We start from the raw sequence: 13,953 nt of genomic DNA on the forward strand, positions 1-13,953 counted from the left end.
ATATATACGTGATGAATAGACTTTAGTAAAGTATTAACTGTAGACGTATGAATGTTCATTACAGTATCTTCAACTTTTTTGTGCTTCAAGTAAAACTCAGACTCCTTCATGTAGAACATAATGCTCTCTATGATCCGGCCCCTGCCTCCCTCTATAATCTCATCTGCCTGCAGTCACGTGGCTGCTTCCCACAAACCATACTCGGGGAGAGTTGGGGGATCTCATTCCTCTGTACCCCCATACATGCTGTTCCTGATTCCCAGGATGCTTTTCCCTGCCTTCTTCCCCAGCAAGTTGATATGAGCATCAAACATGGAGTTGCTTATATCAGGCTTGCCTGCTTTCTCACCAATTGTCTTTGTAAACACACCCCACCTTCAAAGGTGTGCCGGGGAACGCCCAAAACAGATAACATCACATGTGGGCGGTCGCATCTTATCTCCAACCCCCGGATGGATGGACTGGACTATATAAGGGATTGGACGCAGAGGGCCTGGCGCAAGTCTGTCCCAGAGGTCCCCGACACGGGACCACAGATGTGTGCTCCCGGGGTGCTCCCGCGCCGGTGCTCTGTCACCCATTCGTCACCCCATTTTACTGCCTCCACTGCACTGCCTTCCCGAAGGTGAAGCTTGCACGACACCCCTTGAGAAAGACGAGACGCTGATTGGGATCCGAACCCATCGCCAAGACCCATATGAGATGTATTGATCCATGATGGCTGCGGTCCTGTTTGAGTGTTGCGTGAAAGGGAAGTGCAAAATAAACCGTGTGATTCACGCAGCGTTAAGGGTGTTGGGTTCTTTATTCCAGCACCCTGCGGATCCATACTTCCTGGCCTGCTCACGTAGCAAGTCCCAAAACCCTGTGTACTCCTCAGGTTCATCTCTGGTGATGCCTCCCCCAGGAAGCGCCTGCAGACTCCTCAGGTCTGAGGCCCCTTATCTGGTTTCCATGCCTTTCCCATAACTCAGCAAAGGTTTATGGCCCGGAAGGCCCCACCCAGGACTGGGTTTGCAGATCGCTAGGCATCACCTGAGACCTGTCCTGAGGACTGGGCTCTGGTTACACGTCTCTGAATCACGGATAATCCCTGATTTCCTCCATCTGCGGACGCGTCCTCAGGCACTGTCTGCAACACACTTAGCTGGCTGAGCGAATCCTGGGCTGGAACTGACACTCCAGGCAGGCACCCCGGAGCCCTGCTAGGGGTGGGGGGCCCCGAGGAAGAGGACCAGGCTCGGGTAGGGAAGAAGGCGGGGCCTGAGGCGGTGCGAGTCGGTGTCCCGGGCTGGGGACGGAAGTTGCTGCAGTACAATTAGTTTCAGTTTTGTTCTCTTTCAGGCACTCAGCGACAGCGGCATCCAGGCCTCGGCGCCCCACTCTCCACCCTGGAGCCCAGGGTTGGCTCGGGCTAGGTAAGGAGGGGCACCGGGAGGGCAGCTGGAGGGACTGCTGAGCTGGAGGACGCGGGGGCAGGGAGGGGCCCAAGAGGCTGGAGGAGAGCAGAGGGTGGGAGGAGCACCCCTCCCCCTCCGCCCCCTGGGGCCGGCGATCTGAGGCTTCCCTGGGAGAGGCCCCCTCTCTGAGCTTTGCTTCCAGCTTCCACTTTCCAGAAGTTGAGGGAAATCCCCACGCCTCTTCATCAAGTATTTCACAGCTTCTGTGCTGGGAGCCTTGGGTGGGGGGTTCACAGATGAACCTCACACAGTCCTCCTCTTCAGAGGTTTCTTCTAGGGAAGCAGGAAGAGAGGCTGAAAGGAAAGGACTCAAGGAGATGAGGCAGAGGCTGCGGTGACCCCGAGGTCGAGCAGCTGGGAGGAGAAAGCAGGGCAGCCCCCCATCCCTCCGCTCAGCCTGCCTTCTGCCAGCTCCAGAACACATTTCGAAGTCAGGGCAGTAAGTGGGGCCCCCACTACCCGTGATGCTGATTTCAGGGTCTGGAAGCAGACAGGTGTATGGGGCCAGGGGAACTGGGGTCCCACCTACCAGGAGTCAAGTAACTCTGCCCACCCAGTGAGACCATGTCCTGTGTCCTCTTAGCTTACACCCACCCCAGCACTCTGCCCCCAGGACCCCCACACCACACTTGTCAACTGGGAGCCGTCATCACTACGCTGTGCACTCTCTTAGGCCAGGGCCTTCCTGGTCTTGTCATTTTCCACAGCACTTGATGCAAGGCAAGGACCATCTGCTTTCACATTTGCTCAATATATGTGAGGACAAGGCCAGCTCGCTATCTCAAGAGTAAGTGGCCAGAGGCCCTAGAACCAGAAGAAAATTCCTGGCCATTCAGGTGAGACCCAGACCCGGTAGGGCTTGAGGATGGGGAGAGAGATTGGAGGGCAGGCTGGAGGCACTGGGGAGGTACCCTCTGCCCTCTGACCCTGACCCCCCACTTGCAGCATGGTTTCCCAAGGATCCTCACCCTCCCTGCTAGAGGCCCTGAGCAGCGATTTCCTGGCCTGTAAAATCTGCCTGGAGCAGCTGCGGGTGCCCAAAACATTGCCCTGCCTGCACACCTACTGCCAGGATTGCCTGGCTCAGCTGGCTGAGCGTGGCCACCTGCGATGCCCCGAGTGCCGCGAGACGGTGCCCCTTCCACCAGCAGGCGTGGCTGCTTTCAAGACCAACTTCTTTGTCAACGGGCTCCTGGATTTGGTGAGGGCCCGGGCTGGTGGAGACCTGCAGGCAGGGAAGCCAGCCTGCGCACTGTGCCCCTTGATGGGGGGTGCCAGCACTGGGGGCCCAGCCACAGCCCGGTGCCTGGACTGTGCGGATGATTTGTGCAAGGCCTGTGCTGATGGGCACCGCTGCACGCGGCAGACCCACACCCACCGAGTGGTGGACCTGGTGGGCTACAGGGCAGGGTGGTATGACGAGGAGGCCCGGGAGCGCCAGGCGGCCCAGTGTCCCCAACACCCAGGGGAGGCCCTGCGCTTCCTGTGCCAGCCCTGCTCCCAGCTGCTGTGTCGCGAGTGCCGCCTGGACCCCCACCTGGACCACCCCTGCCTGCCCCTGGCTGAGGCCGTGCGTGCCCGGAGGCCAGGCCTTGAGGAGCTACTGAAGGGCGTGGACAACAACCTGGCAGAGCTGGAAGCCTCCCGGCTGGTGGAAAAAAAATCTTTGGCCCGCCTGAGGGAGCAGGCGGCCCGGGTGGGGACGCAGGTGGAGGAGGCGGCCGAGAGGGTCCTTCGGGTCCTCCTGGCCCAGAAGCAGGAGGTGCTGGGGCAGCTACGGGCCCATGTGGAGGCTGCCGAGGAGGCTGCTCGGGAGAGGCTGGGGAAGCTGGAGGGCCGGGAGCAGGTGGCCAGGGCGGCAGTCGCCTTTGCTCGTCGGGTGCTCAGCCTGGGTCGTGAGGCCGAGATCCTCTCACTGGAGGGGGCGATCGCCCAGAGGCTCCAGCAGCTGCAGGGCTGTGCCTGGGTGCCTGGGCCACCCCCCTGCCTGCTGCCACAGCTGGAGCTCCATCCAGGGCTTCTGGACAAGAACTGCCAACTGCTACAGCTCTCCTTTGAGGAGCAGCAACCCCAGAAGGACAGTGGTAGAGATGGAGCTGGATGCCAGGGAGATGAGGAAACCCCGAGCCGGAGACAGGATGGAGCCCAGCCCCAGGGTAGGGATGGGGCCCAGACCCCAAAGTCAGACAGAGCCCAGACACCTCAGGAAGATGGAGCCCCAAAGGGCGAGAGACCCAAGTCACCCCAGGAAGATAGAGCCCAGACGCCCCAAGAAGATGGAGGAGCCCAGACCCCAAGGGCTGGCAGATCCAACAAGAAAAGGAAGTTCAAAGGCAGACTCAAGTCAGTTTCCCGGGAGCCCAGCCCAGTGCCCGGGCTGAACCTGGAGGGCTCCGGCCTCCTCCCCAGGCCCATCTTTTCCTGCAGCTTCCCCACGCGGATGCCCGGAGACAAGCGCTCACCCCGCATCACTGGGCTCTGTCCCTTTGGCCCCCGGGAGATCCTGGTGGCAGATGAGCAGAACAGGGCACTGAAGCGTTTCTCCCTCAATGGTGACTACAAGGGCGCGGTGCCTGTCCCTGAGGGCTGCTCCCCATGCAGTGTGGCTGCCCTGCGGGGCGCTGTGGCCTTTTCGGCCGGGGCGCGGCTCCATCTCATCAGCCCTGATGGTGAGGTGCAGTGGCGCCGGGCCCTGAGTCTCTCCCAGGCCAGCCATGCTGTGGCTGCAATGCCAAGTGGGGACCGGGTGGCTGTCAGCGTGTCAGGCCATGTGGAGGTGTACAACATGGAAGGCAGCCTGGCCACCCGGTTTATTCCTGGGGGCAAGGCCAGCCGGGGCCTGCGGGCACTGGTGTTCCTGACCACCAGTCCCCAGGGCAATTTTGTGGGGTCAGATTGGCAGCAGAATAGCGTGGTTGTCTGTGATGGGCTGGGTCAGGTGATTGGGGAGTACCGAGGGCCGGGCCTGCATGGCTGCCAGCCAGGCTCCGTGTCTGTGGATAAGAAGGGCTACATCTTTCTGACCCTCCGAGAGGTCAACAAGGTGGTGATCCTGGATCCGGAGGGGTCACTGCTCGGTGATTTCCTGACAGCCTATCATGGCCTGGAAAAGCCCCGGGTGACCACCATGGTGGATGGCAGGTACCTGGTTGTGTCCCTCAGTAATGGGACCATCCATGTCTTTCGGGTCCGCTCTCCTGACAGTTAAAGGGCTAGGACTGTGGAGGGTGGGGAGGCACTGGGGAGGGACTCGGGGGAGGGAGGCAGGGCTGCTATAGGATGTGGGGGTTGAGGGCATTTTTCCCAGAGGGGTTGGCCACCTTTTGATGTGAAATGCCAAACTGCTAACCCCTCTTCGGGTGTGCAGAGATGGGGACCAAGGGTGGTGGCATGACCATAGCTTTCAGAGCGGGAGGGGCAAGAGGGATACTGGGAGTTAACCACGCCTCTTGCTTCCTGGGGGTGATTGCTATCACTGCCACACAGTTCAGGTTTCTGAGATTGGTAAGCGTGTCCCAATTTGCGTTCTTCAAAACCATTCCTGATGGAGTAGCCTAGCTAGAGTCTTGGCAGAAGGAAGGAGTCCTGTAAGCCAACATGGGCTCTGGGTATGTCAGGCATGTACCTTCTGGAGAAGAGCTGAGACCCCAGCTCCCCCCACACCGGAACGGGCATGCCATGTCCAAAAGGACTGGGGTTTCCCAACAGCAATAAATGGCATCTTCCATCAGCCACAGCGGGAAGTAGAGGCTCCTCTGATAATAGTGACCCCAGTGGAGTACAGGGTGGGCTTCTTGGGGACCAGGTACAGATGCCAGCTGAGGTCAAGAGGTGTTTACCTCAAAGTCCTCGCTGAGAATGTGCTCCCAGAAGATAATCCTGCAGGGCTGGAGCCTAAAACACAGGGTTCTGAGTGTGAGAGATAGGGAGCCTCCTGGGTCCCCCCAAGTGCCATGCCGAACTGAGGCAAGATCTATGTAGGATATTAAGTCTTTTCTATTTGATGTCTTTAAACTCCTTGGAATCTATTTAAGTTCCTCCTTAGTTTTCCAACACAATTCCTTCTGAGAAATTTTGGCCTCACTCAGCTGAACTAAGGAGTGGAGGAATTTGTCTTTCAGCAGGCCGTCATTGCTGGGAAAACAGCTTAACCCTAGAGGCCAGGGGTGGGGTTGGGGGCCCCACCAGCTTGAAAACCTGAGAAGTTGGCAGTTGGGCTGGGATGGGTGTAGTAGTCGAAACCAGAGGAAGGTGAGCTATGACCACTGGTCCTTTGGATATGCTGTGGCAATGGTGGAACCAAGGTGCACATGATTAGCCAGGAGCTGATCCTAATGGAGGGATCATGGGCAGTAGCGTGTTCATGGCAACCAGAAGGAGTTTAGACAAGTCCAGATGGAAAGTACAGGGTATTAGAGGTGGGGAAAAGAAGATCCTTTTCTGGGGGATCACTTTACTTGTTTATTGAAGTGATAGGGGAAATCATCAACGCCAAGTGGACAAACTCAGTTACACAAAAATGTGAAATGTAAGCAGAGCAAAGCATAATGAAGATGCAAGGAAAACCAGTAGGATGAAGAAATGCTATGAGGAATTGATCAGAGTGAGAGCTGAGTCTCCAGTATATACTGCGAGTGAGCGACCTGCTTGGGCAAAAGGCCAAAGAGGCTGTGCATTTGAGGGGAAAGCACGTGGCCAGGGCTGGTAAACTGAAAAGTGAAATCAAGTCAACCAGTTGCACTGGTTAAAATATATTTAAAAAATATGTTGTGGAGAATGAGGCTCCTGGCACTATAAAATGAGGCTTTCTGGAGAGGAATTTGGCAATATTTGACAGGAGTAAAGAAAAAAATGACTATAAAGACTAAATTATTTCACTTTGGGGAATACATTCTTGGGGGAAAAATAATCCGAAAGGAAGAATGCGTACAGAGATATTTGTGGCCACCCGATATATCAGTCATTGGAAGCTGTTCAGCTGTGGGGGACAGCTAAGCAGATTGTGGTCTTATTAGAACAAGGAGCTACTGCCTTCAGATATGACAACTATGTAAACTATTTACAAGAATGTGATGTTATGTGGTGCAATCACTAGCAAAAAAAAAAAAGAATTTGGAACTATTATCACATAATGATAGAACAAGGGAAAAAGTACTCTGCAGAGTTCCCGAGGAGAAATAGGTTCACAATTTGTAAATAGTGATTTGGGAGATGATTGGGTTCTTTCTGAGTTATTTCACGCTGGTTATTCATATATGCATACTGCTCCTTCCGTTGTTATGGTCCATTAAGTAACATATATGCCTGAATATTTACTTCGGAAAATACACCTCTAGAAATAATATTCAAGAATAGCTACTAGATTTGTGGGGAAATGTGTCTGTCAGAGCAAGTGGGACTGTCCTGTTGGAGGAGGGGCAGGAGTCAGGAGGAGGGACCCAGCTGGACATCAGGCAGGGAGGGAGGGCAGTCGGGGCAAGGACTGGAAACTGGCCAGAGACTGCCTCGGGAAGGTGGGCAGAGGTCAGGCGGTCCCCCGAGCAGATAGAATCATTGTGGAGTGTCCAGAAGTCAGGGGAAGGTGCTGAGTCCCCCAACTAATTTAGACCAACTGGAACCATTATGAAAACCAGAAGTAAAGGATGAATTGCATAGGTGGTGGGAGGGAGGGGTGTCTTTTTTTGCACTTTTATCTGCAGTTAGCACAGTGATGGCTCATAGCATGTGCTCAGTAAATGTCTGTGAAATGACTTTATATCTGGAAAAGGAAGGGGACAATTGTAAGACTCTTTCCAGAGATAACTCACCTCCAGTGTCATAGCTGCAGCCAACCATGTTCAAAACTTTGGCTTTGGGAACTTCCCAGTAGGGGGACGCTGGACATGGTCCAACATAGGCCTCCCCAAGAAGTGGACCCGGGCGAGTCACAAAGGAGATGAGATGGGGGTGTCCTGCATATGTGTGTGGAGGGGGGCCTTGGGGGTCATTGGCTCTAAGGGGTCATATACTTTCGGCTTAGAATAACAGTTCTGCAGGGCTGCATGGGATCACAGGCGGAGGGCCTGGCTGGGGAAGTGGTCCAGCCAAACGGCTCACCCAAGGGGAATGTCACCTGGCTGGAAGAGGGGGATCCACAGATGCTCCAGAAATGAGGAGCCACATGGCTTTCCAGGAAGGTGTTAGAATCCTTGGAGGCCAGGCACTAGCAGATTGACAGAAATACCAAATTTCCCTGATTCAGGGGTAAAATTGGGAAGGTACTAAGCCCTGGCAAAATGTGAAATGGCTGAGAAGTACAGAACTGAGCAAAATTTGGAGATAAAATCCCCAGTACCTTAACTGTGACCTGGGAATCCTAGAGAATCCCACAAAAAAACACCACTCAGCCCTGAGAGAAAGAGTTCTTGGTTAAATTAGAGATGTTAAGAAATTAGGAACATCGTGAAAGATACGAAACCCCCACCCAGCCCCACATTGGACTGTGACAATCAATTGAGCAATCGTTCATTTTCCTGTTTGGAGCTTTTCCGGGTTGTGCATGCACTGGTGAAAGGAGCATGACGTTAACGTAGGGAGAAAGGGAGTAGAAAGCCTCTTTCATATTCTTTGTGCCTGAAAAAGGAAAGTGAATGAGGGTAGCAGAGACGGGGGTTAAATAGCTGTGTGATCTTGGTCTAGTTCCCTAACCTCTCTGAACCTCAGTTTCTATATCAGTGAAATGGGAATAATAGTATCTACCATGACCTCCTCACAGGGCTGTTGGGAGGATAGGTGAGAAGTGTAGAGAAGTATTTTGTATCCCATAAAGCTCAAATCTGTGGTATTGGTTAGGAAAAATTCAGCTGACTTGTACTGACCTAATACTCATCCGTCAGTGTAGGCTCGAACGAGGATGTTACGTGCACATATTTTGAGGTGAAACTTCGAGAACATCTGAGTAGAGTTGTTACCTGTTTCTCCTTTGACAGGAGACTGTTGCGCTAAGATAGAATGGGGGCTGGAGGAATGGAGGGGACCAATGGCTAGCTGGCTGAGACTCAGTGCTATTCCTGAAAGCCAGCTGAGAATCAGACAGTACTAATTAAGGACTGGTAAACCATAGACATTTAGGAAAAGTACAAAAGGCTTTTGATAATTTAGAGAAAACGTAATTTGGGAGGGAATAGCTCTCATTTCACAGTAGTCTTATTATTACTGTATCTATAAAGCCATGACATAAAATAAATCTACAGAGATTAAATTCCAAAGGGGCATTAGTCCAAGAGACACCTTCCAAGGGAATCCGTAAAGTTGGTGACTTGAACTGGGCAGGGTTCCCTAGGTGGGTGCCAAGATCAAGGTGTTTGACCATCTCTCCTTGGCAGGTCAGCTGAGAACTAGAGCTATCCCATAAATAAATTAGGTGCAGAAGTCTGTTTTGGGGAGAAAGCAGTCTTGGACTTGCTGGGACAGAGTGCTCAAGGGGAGGTTCCAAGCAGGAGAAAGATTGAGTTTAGAGACAAGCTTAGGAGAATAGTTTGTCTGAAGTTGGCAGAACCAGCCTACCTAACTGGTTCATGACTACAGTTTAATTAAATGGATCAGAACAGCAGCAAAAATAGGTCTTCTAGGGACCACAGATGCCTTTGCCTGGAGGAGTGGAGTAGGAAAAGCAAGGTCAGGCTGGACCTCACCTGAACCCCGCTGCCCCAGGTGGGAGGGGAATCTCTGGGACCACGTAGAGAAGGGCCTGTATAATAAAGAGGCAACTGGGAAGGAGGTTTGGGAAGGCAACCAATTTCTGGAGAAAGTTTGAACTGATTGGCTCAGCAGCCAAGAGAGATGGGGTTGAAAATGGAATCGGGGCCCCAGTACCCATGCTGTCGGCCCGGCAAATAATCTTAGTTACCATGGGCTGAAGAATCTGTGCTATAAACTCTTTCATTCCTTTGACTGTGTACTTTATAGCTTTCTTCTGTTTCTTAATAAATTCTTTTGGAGAATTTGGACCTTTTCTCAGATGATTTGTGGGTATGGGGAAATGTCAACAACCAGGGCCAGATACCAGATAACCATGGCCCCACAGTAGCTCCAAAGGTGTCCTTGGGGGCATTGCAGGAGCAGGGTCACTGGCACAGCCATCTGGGGTCCCACCCTGGTCGGGACCACTCCTGCCCATAAGAAAGAGGGGTCCTCTGGGCAGAGGTGCGCACCTTCCAGGCTAACCTGGGAGCAGCCAGAAGGTGTCCTTGTAGGAGGCAAGCAAAGGGTCTTGGTCAGGGTGGCTGTGCCCCTGCTGGTCTCTGCTTGTTTTCTGGTTTGGAACCAAACAAGCCCCTGTGAGCACTTTTGGCATGCTGCACTCATGATCACATGGTGGCCCCTGCAGGCCTGGAGGTGTCCAGGCCCTCTGACCTAGTCTCTGAAACCCCTCGAGCACACTTCTCCAGCCCTCTGAGCTGTCCTGAGCAAGAGGAAGGACCTTAGATCCTTATTTGATTTTCATACAGCCTCTGCCCCCTGGCTCCCCACCACCCCCAATCTAATACAGGAGATCAAATAGTAGGTATTGAGTGCTCACTTGCCCGTACTTCACACCCATCGACTTCCAGGAGCCTTGTCCCCTGCAAAGTAGGAGTCCTAACGTTATCTGACAGATAAGGAAACCAAGGCCTGGCAGCCTTGCTCATGCTAAGTAGATTTCAATTCTGACTGAAGCTGCCTTTCCAACCAGCTCTGAGTCTAGAGCCCATCCCTTCCTCCTTCAGAAAGCTGAGCTTCCCTCTTGAGCTAACAGACTAGGCCCCCGTCCGCATAACAGGTCTGGAATCTGGACATAGGAGGGAAGCTCAGAAATACTCCCGCACTCCCTGTCAGAGCCCCCCAAGATGGAGATGGAACAGCAAATGAGGAGAGAATGTTTTGAGTGGCTTAGTGGGGAAGGAGGGGTGTGGGGATTGGGGCCCACCACTGCTGGGGTGACAGCCTGAACAAGAATTCCACGATTCATCATCGCATGACTCAGCCTGGCTTTGAATCGGCGCCTCTGTGAACCCCGGGGAGCATGACTCAGCAGCTGAGGGGCCTGGCGCGGGAGACAAGGCGGCTGGTCCATGTGAGCGGTGTCTGTGTGGGGAGAACCGTCTGTTCCCAGCTCCAAACCCCAAGGCAGAGTGTCTGCGGCTGTGGTCAGACCCACAGGGCTCCGATTCCTAGCCAGGTGGCCAAACCTTCCCCCTCTCTTCCTTTGCAATCAAGAAGCCACACCCCTAGGGTGTCAGGCCGCTGCCTTTCCCCACAACCTTGCAGCTGCCTCAAGATGCCCTGGCCACAGATTCCAGGGCCCTTTCCCCTTCATTGTTCTGCGGGAGTCAGGCTGGCCTCCAAATAAGGGCAGCTGAGGCCACACTAGGGGAGGGCATGCAGGGCCATGTCACAGGCTGGGCACACGACAGGACAGGTGGTCACAGTGTCCCTCCTCACTGCCAGGGGAGGGGGAATGGGACTATGGTCTTGGTTTCGCTGAAGGGCCAACTCAGAAAACATCTCTTCCCACTCAGTGTCATTTTCTCTCCCTGCAGCCCTAAGTTAGGGAGAGTCCATCAACTTAGAAGAAAACAACCAAAGGTGAGCTGGTCCCAGTGCAAATCCAGTGAGGGGCTGGGCAGGGGGTCCTGGGTCCACATGCAGAGGCACAGACTGCCTCTCCCCTCGGCGCCCGCTTGCCCATCTCGGCAGCCCTGATCACATCTGCGCTTGGGTTATTCACACACAGCTCTCTCCTCACATGCAAAATGCTTCAGGACCAGAATGTCTGATTCACACTGAGCATTCCAGAAGCAGGTGTTCTGTAAGTAGGTGCTGGTTGACAGTGCAAATGAGTGAATTTGTGCTAAAACTTCGTCACCAGCATTCTTGGGAAATAGAACATTGGGAGGGACTGGCAACTCTATCTTGGGGCAGCAGCCCCTGAGGCAAAGAGGTCTCTCCCTTTTCCTTAGAAGGGAGGGAGACATGAATAAGAGCAAAGTAATAGAAATTCTAAAAAAATAGTAATCTCACTCTGCTGCACTTTGCTATTTTCTATAGCACTTTAACCTTCTAACATACTATTTTTGTTCATGAGTTCTCCTGTTTATTGTTTGTCTCCTCACCCAATTTCCACCCCAGGTTGGAATGCCAGCCCCAGAAGGGCAGGACATTTTGCTCATCTTGTGCACTGTTATAGCCTGTCTCCCGTAGAACAGTGCCTGGGATAGAGTAGATAGTGAATAAATGAATGGATGAATGAATGGTATCTACTAAGCATTTGGTCCGAGGCAGACCCCTTGACACTGCTATGCACTTCGTATGTATTATCCCATTTAGTGCCCTCGACAGCTCTAGCAGGTAGCTACTGCTATCACCCCTGGGTTAAATATGAAGAAGGTGTATTTAAATAGATTACATAACAAGCCCAAGATCACCAGAAGCTGGCAAAGAGCTGGGTTGCCAAGCCAGCTGTGGCCGGCCTGGGGCCACCTGGCCACTACTCCCCAGGAAGGCTGTGCCCTGGAGACCTAGGGAAGCCACACCCCACTTCATGTTTTCTGATTGATGTTTTTCTTTATCTCCCTTCCCACCAACTGCCAACATGCCCTCATTCTACCCTTCCCCCCATCCCATACCAAAAGATACCTCTGCCCTGAAGTACAGCTTCTCCTGGTAGGAGAACCAGATGTCTGGGGGCAGAAAAGGGACTGGGGAGCCTGGGCCTGCCTCTCCTGGACCAGGCGCTGCAGAGCTGGGGCAGGTACTGTTTCTGTAGCGTCCACTCTAACACCTTCCACCTTGCCACCCTTGGACTGTGGGGGAGGTTCCCAGGCCCAAGTCCAGGGAAGGTAGAATCCCCAGATCACTTTTCTGTGGGTTTCCTGCTGCTAGGAGCTGAGCTAGAACATAGGGAGACCCCCGCCCACCCCAAGGTCTCAGGGCTCCAAGACACTGTCTGCTCTCTAGGCTGGCCTTGCAAGGACCAGGCAGGGAGAGCCAGGCCCCCTCACCATCTGCCTCACTCCCCAGCCCCTTCTCTGCCCCCAAGCCTCTGTGGTTCTCCTGCCAATAGAAGTCTCCCCAGCTGAGAAGAAGGCTGCACTTTAGGGCATAGTTATCTCCTTGGGGGTGGAATGGGGTTATGTGGGAAGTTGGTAGGAAGGGAGATAAAGAAAAACATCAACCAGAAAAGATGAAGTAGGGTGTGGTTTCCCTAGAAGGCCTCCTTTGCAGAGCCTCCCCAGAGAGTGGTGGAGAGATGGCCTAGGCTGGCCACAGCTGGCGCTGGCTTCTGCCCAACCTCTTGCCCCTAAGTGATTCCTGGAGAAAAGAATGGCAACCTAAGAACATGAGGAGCAGGAACAGGGCTGCAGAGAATAAAGGGCACACATGTCCATGCTCAGGGAGACAGGGGGCCATATATCCCCACCCAAGGAGTCAGGGTGGCATGGAGAGGAAGGGAAGGAAGTTGGGTGTCTGAGCAACAGCTGGAAGTGAGTTGTTGTCATGGGAGGCAGAGCTGGACTGGGGTTTGTCAGGGAAAACTGTGTCCAGATGTTGGAGAGGCAGCGCCATGCCTCATGAATGGGTTTCTGCATGTGGCCAGGGCTGGCCATCTTCGTTGGTTTTTAGATCAGGGAAGGAGGCGTATCTCTGTTGTAAGTACACGGGGGCAGGGGACATGCTGTCAGGGTGTTCCCAGGCAGGGCAGCATGCCAGCTTCCACCTCATAAAAAAATCAAGCCTGGAATTTCCCTGAAGCTCATTTCCTACCGTTTAATTCTCAGTCGAGGACCTTAGCTGCCGAGTCTATCTCCCAAAGTTATACGCTGGGTGCACGCAGGGAGCAGAGCCTCTCAGGGTGCTTCCATGCCCTTGTCCTCCTCTCTACCCAGATGCACCCACTCCTAATACAAGGCACATGTGTCTTCCCTCGGGGGTCCTTCCTCCCTCCCCTCCAAGAAGGGATTCAGGGTTAGGAGAGCTGCCCCTCTCACTAAACATGTGACCCTGGCATAGGTGCTGGACCTCTCTGGACCTCCGTTTCTCATCTGTAATATGGGTGCTGCAACAAACACCATGGGGCTCCTGGCCGAATAAAAGAGATAAAGAATGTAAATGTGTTCAGCCAGCACCTGGCACATGGCTGATGGCTGATGTTCCCTTAACGTCTACTCATTCATTCCTCCCCTCACACCTCGGGAGCATAGCCTTCTCCCCATACCTTCTGGAGACAAAACACCTGGGCTGGCCTGTTTCCCTCCCACCCCATGCATCAGTCAATCAGTCCAGCATGCAGAAAGTACTTATTGCCCCCTGCCTCTAAGAAACCCATGCAAATGCCAAATGCAAAAGAGTCAGAGGGAGACACAGCCAGCTGGGGAAGGAGGCTGATCACCCAGAGAAGGCGGCTTCATTGTGGTGCTTCAGCATAGCCCAGCAGCTGGTTCTCAACTAACCCATGCACACCGTGGACAAGCCA

The 13,953-nt window shown here is 53.7% G+C and overlaps 1 protein-coding gene across 3 annotated transcripts; it reads left to right on the top strand.

Annotated features, from left to right (window-relative positions):
- Nucleotides 1–373: 373 nt before the first annotated feature.
- TRIM56 (tripartite motif containing 56) lies at nt 374–9,448 on the top strand. 3 transcript variants are annotated; one of them, XM_073215143.1, is made up of 5 exons: nt 374–1,244; nt 1,345–1,418; nt 1,738–1,899; nt 2,168–2,296; nt 2,406–9,448. In XM_073215143.1, the coding sequence occupies exon 5, from the start codon at nt 2,407–2,409 to the stop codon at nt 4,666–4,668; it is 2,262 nt and encodes a 753-aa protein (XP_073071244.1). In that variant the 5' UTR covers nt 374–1,244; nt 1,345–1,418; nt 1,738–1,899; nt 2,168–2,296; nt 2,406; the 3' UTR covers nt 4,669–9,448. The 3 variants fall into 3 exon arrangements, with proteins under 3 accessions (XP_073071244.1, XP_073071243.1, XP_017513805.2); XM_073215142.1 differs by lacking the exon at nt 1,738–1,899; XM_017658316.3 differs by lacking the exon at nt 374–1,244 and having other exon boundaries at nt 1,290–1,418; nt 1,725–1,899.
- Nucleotides 9,449–13,953: the final 4,505 nt, after the last annotated feature.

Source organism: Manis javanica, chromosome 10 (genome assembly GCF_040802235.1).
Source record: "Manis javanica isolate MJ-LG chromosome 10, MJ_LKY, whole genome shotgun sequence".
Taxonomy (NCBI): domain Eukaryota; kingdom Metazoa; phylum Chordata; class Mammalia; order Pholidota; family Manidae; genus Manis; species Manis javanica.